The 8744-nt window shown below is 49.8% G+C and overlaps 1 protein-coding gene across 1 annotated transcript in view; it reads right to left on the minus strand.

Annotated features, from left to right (window-relative positions):
- LOC104363739 (store-operated calcium entry regulator STIMATE) overlaps positions 1-6901 on the minus strand; it is a 36510-nt gene extending 29609 nt beyond the window's left edge. The window contains exon 1 of the mRNA XM_032995767.2: positions 6704-6901. Coding sequence (XP_032851658.2) covers positions 6704-6812 — 109 coding nt within the window. The 5' untranslated portion in view covers positions 6813-6901. The remainder of the gene's footprint in view (positions 1-6703) is intronic.
- Between the last annotated feature and the right edge of the window lie 1843 nt (positions 6902-8744).

Consider the following 8744-nt stretch of genomic DNA (forward strand, 5'->3'; position numbering starts at 1 on the left):
CATCTGGAGTAAAACTGGCAGTGGGGATACTTTAAGGAAGGAATAGAGATAGAAGATATGTTCTAGGTTATCTCTATCTGCAAGACATGAGGCAGCAAGGAAGCATATAGACTGAACTAGCTCCTACTGAAGATATCCAGCTATTGCTGGGCTATTCCGCAGCATCCTTCAGAAAATAAGAGTTTATTCTGAGCTAAAGTGCTTTTACTTGAAAGAGGAGCACGCACAGACAGCAGACACTCAGAAGCTGCTGCTGGAGCAATGGCCTTATGCAAAGTCCTGATGGCACTGTACATTGGAGCTCCCAGGCTGAAGCAGGTAGACCACGAGAAGAAGAGTTCTGCTTTTTCCTAACAACAAAAAATTAAAATACTTAAACATCTTTCCTCCCTGAGATCTCACCTAACTGCTGCTCTTCTCCCCTTTCTTGTGTAGTTGCTGACATTGTTTAGCCCTTCTATTTCTATTCCCCATACAAATCCAGAGTCATCCGCAGGTCTAGTGCAGGGGAAGCTCTGGAACCCAGAGCAGCACCACCTTCCCATCGTCCACCCTGCAGAGACATATCAAGAGCCTCAGCTGGAGCATTCATCCATCTGGGGACCCTGACTGCCCAAATGAAGGCCACACAGTCCTTTGGCACAGTTCTCAGTTTTAAGGTCTACCCTGTGCGTCTTATTTCTACGTGGATTTTTACAGCTGTCATTATAGCCAAGTGCCAGACTGTCATAAACCATAGCTTTGAGACAACAAGCACGAATCATGCTTTGCACACTGAGAACAGGACATGGTATGTGATGACACAGTAGGTCTTACAGGAGACCTAGACTGGAGCTGGGCTCCAGCTCAAATGCAGTGTTTTATTTAACTTTGTCCTTGGGGAGGCAGTAGTGACTCTCTCCATATACAGCATCACTACATTTCAGTCAGTCCCTTGAAAAATTGGTTTTAAACAGGGAATGCTGTATCTTAAGACCATAAAATCGGAGATCATTAAGAGAACAGCACCTGAAGAATGAAGCGATGCAGCTGGGCTGGTAGTTATCATTAAAGTCTATCTGCCATGCAGTTTTCTCAGAAAGCTGTTAAAAACCAGCTGGAAATTTAACACACTCCTACTTAAAGCTTTACTTGCTCCATCTCTTAATTACAGAAGACTAGTTTCCCTGTAAAGTTTCTTGTACAGAGTTACAAGTCACTTATCAACTCTTCCCCACATGTTGCAGAACCAACTCAGCAAGGTGCTTTCCAGGCCTTGGGTTAGGTAACTTTCCGTGCAGTTCTAGTTTGCCCGCCCATTTCTCTGCTCACCCAACCCATTTGTTCTTTCAGAAACCAGGAACCTCAGTCCTCACTTAGCATGCAGCTTTCACTGCTCGGCTTAGCTGTTCAAAAGGTGACTTCCAAGAAGAGGTCAACGTAATCAACAGCTGAAATTCAAAAGCTTTGTAGAAAGCAGTGTGCGGCTTAACGAAGCACAACAAGTGCTGCCCAGACCTTCCAGTTTACAAAGCGCAACATGCATTTTCTAGTTCAGTCAGTTTTCAGATGTATTGAAGCAGAAGAAAAATGTCTTGAGAGTCCTGCCATATGTAGCTTTTTGCTTAACCCACAAGCCTACAAGTAAATTGGCTACTAGAGTCTGCTAAGCCCCATGCTTCACACCTCCAGACACGGTTAACCTTTGTGGTTTCGTTTTCTGCCAGAGGGAAAAGCATCTGCAGTAGAGAAGTTCCCATTTAAATACAGATGTGTTTGAATAATCAAAAGCAAACACAGTTATGCATTTGCATTAGAGGAAGCAAAGTCAGCAGAGCCTGTCTTGGGCACGGTAAGCCTGTAGTGCTTTCGTGTCCTGGGCAAATTTATTTCAAACCAGAATGGAAGTCTGGACAGATCAAGTGATCTATCATTTACTACTTCTCTTTCCTGACAATGCACTCGTACTTCCACCCACCCTTACAAGAGATTTTCAGGGTAAAAAGGCAAAACACCACACAGAAATCACTCGGGATAATTTTGAAGAACAGAAACAGTGCTGCAATTCAAACTATTATAGTAACAAGACTGAATTTAGCACTGGGGGAGGATCATAGAATGGTTTGGGTTGGAAGGGACCTTTAAAAACCACCTAGTCCAACCCTGTGCAGTGAGCAGGGACACCTTCCACTAAACCCGGTTGCTCAAAGTCCTGTCCAACCTGGCCTTGAGCCCCTCCAGGGCAGGGGCATCTACAGCCTCTCTGGGCACCCTGGGCCAGTGTCTCACCACCCTCATTGTAAAAAATGCATTCATTATACCTAGGCTGAATCTACCTTCCTTTAGTTTAAAACCATTACCCTTTGTCCTATCACTACAGGGCCTACTAAAAAGTCATGAAAGGTTGCTTAGGTTTGATTTATCTGATGGAGGCGAATACCACAGGTTCTGCTGGTCCCTCTCAAAGTCCAGACGCTTCTATACAGTAGGGTACTGTTTCCCCATTTTCACTAACCAGTTGCCCATCAACCTGGAGAAAAATGCACTGGGAGGTCAGCTGGTAAGTCCACGGGGACCAGGAAAACACCAGCAATGGGGTGGTACTTCTATGCTTTACCAGAGATTTTCCACCAGTCAAGAGCCACCGCTTCTTTTACAGTCTGGAAAACTTCTATTCTGTGGTCCTGCCTCAGGACAAACTACTTGGACCAGAGTAGAAAACATCACCCTGCTTGCTAAAGGCACCCCTCCATCACCAAGCCCTGCCTGGGGGGCCAGCACCAGGATCCCTATTAGAAACAGCTCTGCCTTCTTAGACTAAGCTTAAGGCAAGATGTGCTGGAAGAATGAATCCACCAGTGATGTGCAAGAAGAGATAATGGGACATTGCTGTCACATTAAGCAGGATCAACACATTTTCAAAAAGTCAAGCTGAAAACCAGGTTTCACTGTGCAAACAGGGCTATGGAGCGCAGTCCAGCTCTCCCTGCCTAGCTGTATGAACTCTGTAAGAGCTAAGTCTATTTTGACACCTGAAGCACAAGTGCTAATAAACCTCATTCAGAAGCTCAGAGGACTGCCAAGAGACTTTCAGGAAGCCAAATAAATGTTCTTAGATGTCCTCCACGCTGTTTGTGGTGGGGTAGAAAACAAGTATACCAGCTCCAAGGATAGCTTTTTCCATTCACAGTGGAGAAAAAGATCCTTTAGCTACCAAAATTCATTTATCTTGCACTCCAGTTAATCCACAAGGGCTGCTACAGTTAAAATTTCTATACAAGATTTCCCATTTCAAAGGGTTTTGCTGTCCAGGTTGCAAACCTGGTGAAGTTTCCCTAGTCTACAAACCCTTCCTTAAAAAAGGTTTTAAACAGCAGCAACTGCAGAGACTCAACCCCCAAATCACACTCAGCATCTGCAGCTGAGATAACTGCAACATGCTTTCACCACTCAGCTGAGTGATGATCAAGGCAGAGCATTAAAAACTACTTCAGATGGGGTTGCACAATTATCCACACTCCTCCACGACATGACCTCCCTCAGGGCAAGTTCTTGCACAGAAAACTGGATTGCCACACACACATGCAGCTGCTAGGCTTTACTGCCTCTTCTTTCAAGCGTTTGTGTCTTAGTTCTTGTAGCAAGTGTCCTTATAACCAAAGTGTCTCCAAAGCCACGGCAGGCAGGTGGGAAGGACAACTACTCATTTTCATTTGATTACCAAACGGGCAGAGTTGCAACCTGAGCAAGCCCTGGACCATACTGGAATTAGACTTGACTACAACCTTACAGACCTTCTTGTGGGAAAAGCAACAGAGTGTTTGTAGGCTCAAAGGAGCCCTCTCATCCCTGTTGCTCATGATAGTTAGCCAGACTAATATAACCACACTAAACAGCCTGCCCAATTCCCTACCAAGGCTGGCCATCGTTTATTTCTGGGTCTTGTTTTCATAACATGAAGGACCCAGTTCATGTACCCCACAGCAATGGGGAGCAACCATCCCACTCATCCCATCACAGGGAAACAAGTATTCCCTCTGCTGACCACGAATTTTTGCTCTCAATTGACTTTTTTTGGTAGCCTTTGCAACAGGCTAAACTGGCTTCAAGAAACTTAGTGGGTTGTTGCAACAAAACTTGAAACCATAGATGACAGCCTCATTTTGCCACTATATTCTCTTCCAGAATTGCAGACAAGCCGTGCTCCCTACAACCCCGATACGCACTGGACACAGGGCATCAATTCAGACAATCATGCAAGACTGACTTCCTCCTCCGTTGGGTTCTCCTTCAGGTTGGCAGGAGACAGTCCTTCCATAGCCTCAAGCGACAGAAATTCGAGGACACGAACTCTTCTGTTAATAACATATAAACTTATCCTTCCTGCAATGGGCCATATTTTGGACCCGTATTGTGGATGTATATAATCTGTGAGGCCATCCCATGGCACACACACCTGCAAAACTTTGCATGACACCACATTATTGTTAGTCTGAGTTCCTCTAGGTGTTTTCAAGTGCTCTGAACAGTATCTGCACAATTTGGAAATCTCACCTATTCACATTCAGGTACTCCTATAGCTGAGCTGAACTGGTACTTTCACATAGAAGAAATGCAAAAGGCATCAGCTTGCGTTCAGACAGGAACCAAATTTCCACTTTTTGATCTGTAAAACCAAGCCAGCTGGCCTACAACATCCCATTGAAGCAGATATCCCAGACATACAAACGACAGAAATACACACCCAGGAATGGTCACGGCACTGGAGGAAGAAGTACCAAAGAAGTGCTGATGTCGACTCCAATGACAGAAGTATCCCAAGATCTAGATGAGGTGGTCATCCAGCTGGGACTGCCCAACTTGATGATGGGCTGGATGAAGTGAGGATGCAAATCAAGGTTCCCAGGAGCCTTTTTTTTTTTTTTTTCTGACTCTGCACACGCATCACCACCAGCTCAAGAGGTCCCCATACCTCCCAGCTGCTGGAACCTTTTCCTCCCCAGCAGGCTGCCAACTGAAGTGGCCACGTGAATAGCCCAAAAGCTGCTTCAAAGCCAGTTACTGCTAAACCTAAAGTCATCGGTAAGCCCGCTACAACCATCTGGGGTTAGAAGTCTGCATACAAACAGCCCCAACAGCAGATCTGAGAAAGCCTCCAGCTGGGAGGGTGTGAGTGGGGCACAAACAGCTGCGGTGAATTAGGGACCATCAGCCCGGAGGAGGTGCTGCAGTTGAGAGCCCAAGGCTGTAAACACATCTGCTTTTGGGGGCCCAGCCAGCAGTTTCCTTCACAGCTTTAGTCACCGAGCAGATTCACAATGAAACCGCAAAGGATCAGCTTTCGGTTTCTCCTCGTTAATCCAGAGGTTGTTAACATGCAAGGAAATATTAGCCCTTGCACCAGGGGGAGGACAACAGTTAGCTCAGGGTTGATTTGCGAGCAGGGGTTCTGTAGCCTTCATCCACGGAAGTATTTTGATATGATTAACTGATGTCCTTGATTTTATGGGACACCCCCATAGAGTTTATGGGACCATTAACCCATACGTGCACATCACTAAGGGGAACAGATACACAAAATTAATCTATTCTTCCTGTCAATGGTTGGTGAAACACAAACAGTGAAGCGTTGCAACTGGGCTACTCCAGCTGGAAAAAAACTATCAGTTATCACAGGAAGAACTTGTTGCAGTTTTCCCTGGCAGCCTGGTGTTAACCACAGCACTGGAGCCTTTGAAAGTGGTTTCCATAAGGCAGAGCAGGACAAGCAAGCCTCAAAATCTTCAGCTACTTAGCCAGAAAACTTGATAGTTTTAGTTCACCATGACCACAGGCTTTTAAACAAGGAAAATAGATCAAGTTCTGGCACGTTATTCAACTTGTGTTAAATGACTTAACCCAAAAGCAGAACGACGCACACGTTGCTGTGAGTGAAATGCAGCTGCAGCACAGAACAACTCTAAATTTTCTCGGGACTTTCAGTATTAGTGCTCCCCACCTTCTCTCACTACTCAGCTGCTGTCTTCCACTATCACCCGTTTACAGTAATCGGCGAAACACATTTCTCTCAGTAACCTCCTTCCCCAGCCTCTGAAGCCCTAAAGCTTTACAGTTCAAGCAAAGTTAAGCAAAACAACCTCACAATGCAATTAAGGGCACTATTACTCTAATCAGCCAGCATCGTATCTGACACTAGTCCTATTTTTGTTAGCTTCTTCCTCGCAAATCATCAGGTTACACCACTCGTTTTCACGCTTCATTAAAATTTTCTAAGTGACTGAGTAATCGCTCATACAAGTGGAGCCCACGCTAACAGATTATAGCTGCAAACCCGCGGCGCTTCGCTCCCATCAGATTAAGGCTGAGAACAAGAGTTTTGAGAACAAGAGTTTTGAGGAGTTTTGAGAATGAGAGTTTTGAGAACAAGAGTTTTGAGAACAAGAGTTTTGAGGAGTTTTGAGAACAAGCAACCGCCGGGCGCCTTAGCTGCCGGCTCAGCCCAGCGATAGCCACAAACTGCCGCAGCCTTAAATCCTCCAGGTCGAAAAAGCAAAACTCGGGGCCCGTTAGAAATAGAAAAGCGGGTACCCAAACCTGCCCCCCCCCGCCCCCCCAGCCCCGAGCAGCGCTGGCCGGAGCCCGGCGAAGGGAACGCCGGTCCCCACGGGCCAGCCCGGCGGGGCCGGGGGGCTGCTGGCCCCGGCGAGCATCCCGCGGTACTTACGCATGAGGGTGCTGAAGGCGCAGAGGGCCAGCAGCGCCTGCAGCAACACGCCGAAGCGGCCCAGCAACGCGCCGCTGCCGCAGCCGCGCGCCGGGCGGGGAGCGGCCATGGCGGGCGCGGAGGGGCGCGGAGGGGAGCGGAGGGGCGCGGAGCGACCCCGCTGCGCGCAAAGGAGGCCCCGAGCAGCCACTGCCCGCCCGCCGGGGGCGGCCACGGCCGGGGGCGGGCGGGGCGGGGGTGGGGCCGGCGGGGATGGGGATGGGGATGGGGAGGGGGAGGAAGATGAAGATGAAGGTGAAGATGGAGTTAGGGATGGGGACGGGGATGGGGATGGGGGATGGGGAGGGGGAGGAAGATGAAGATGAAGATGGAGTTAGGGATGGGGATGGGGATGGGGATGGGGAGGGGGAGGAAGATGAAGATGGAGTTAGGGATGGGGACGGGGATAGGGATGGGGAGGGGGAGGAAGATGAAGATGAAGATGGAGTTAGGGATGGGGACGGGGATGAGGATGGGGAGGGGGAGGAAGATGAAGATGAAGATGAAGATGGAGTTAGGGATGGGGATGGGGATGGGGAGGGGGAGGAAGATGAAGATGGAGTTAGGGATGGGGACGGGGATAGGGATGGGGAGGGGGAGGAAGATGAAGATGAAGATGGAGTTAGGGATGGGGACGGGGGTGGGGATGGGGAGGGGGAGGAAGATGAAGATGAAGATGAAGATGGAGTTAGGGATGGGGACGGGGATGGGGATGGGGAGGGGGAGGAAGATGAAGATGGAGTTAGGGATGGGGACGGGGATGGGGATGGGAATGGGGTTGGGGATAGGGATGGAGATGGGAATGGAGATGGAGGGGAAATGGGGTTGGGGATAGGGATGGAGATGGAGGTCAGGATGGGGACAGAAATGGGGATCGAGATGGGGATGGGGACGGGGGTGGAGATGGGGACCGGGACGGGGACGGAGATGGGGATGGAGATCAGGATGGGGACAGAAATGGGGATGGAGTTGGGGACAGGGATGGAGATGGGAATGGAGATGGAGATCAGGATGGGGACAGAAATAGAGATGGGGATGGAGATAGAAATGGGGATGGGGATGGAGATGGGGCTGGGAACATAGATGGGGATGGGGATATTGATGGGGACAGGGATGGAAACAGGAACAGGCGTGGGGACAGGGATGATGGGGATAGGGATGGAGATGGGGTTGGAGATGGAGGTGGAGCTGAGAACAGGGACAGGGATGGAGGATGAAGATGGAAACAGAGTTGGGGGATAGGAATGGAGATGGGGATGGAGGTGAAGAGAGGGGTGGAGATGGGAATGGAGATGAGGACGGGGTCAGAGATAGGGATGGAGATAAGGACAGAGGTGGGGATGGAGATGCAGCTGCAGATGCAAATGGGGATGGAGATGGGGATGAAGATCTGCAGTCCTGGTGGGAACTGAGGTGCCAGCTTGGGAAAGTCATGATGAGGTTTGAGGTGCTGGGTTGAGGGAGTCCCAGTGGGGATAGGGATGCTGGGCTGGATCGGTGTGGGTCCACAGGCTGCTGGGGTTTGGGCTGATGGGCTGCTGGAGTCCCAGAGGTGTTTAGTGTGCCAGGATAGGAAGGGCCCAGTGGGGTTTGGGCTGCCCTGGCTGGAGAAGGGCTGCCAAGGTTTGGGATATGGGGCTGGGGGAAGCCCGGAGGTGTTTGAGGTGCTGAGCTGGAGGAGCCTCAGCAAGATTTGGGGTGCCAGGCTTGGGGATCCTGAAAGGGATTGGGGGGCCAGGTTGGGAAGGTCCCAGTGGAGTTTGGAGTGCTGGGTTGCCGGGGTCCTGGTGGGGTTTGGGGTGCCAGGCTGGGGCAGGGGGACGGGGACGCAGCAGAGTTTGGGGTACCAGGCTGGAGACAGTCGTGGCAGTGTTTGGGGTGCCAGGTTGGGGGGAGTCCTGGTGGGATTTTGGGTACCAGTCTGGGGAGGGTAGGAAGGTTGCCAGTGGCACTGGGAGTGCTGGGCTGGGGAAGATAAAGTGAGTCCCAGCAGGGCTTGTGC

Source organism: Tyto alba, unplaced genomic scaffold (assembly GCF_018691265.1).
Source record: "Tyto alba isolate M040663 unplaced genomic scaffold, T.alba_DEE_v4.0 Super-Scaffold_2, whole genome shotgun sequence".
In the NCBI taxonomy this organism is placed as follows: domain Eukaryota; kingdom Metazoa; phylum Chordata; class Aves; order Strigiformes; family Tytonidae; genus Tyto; species Tyto alba.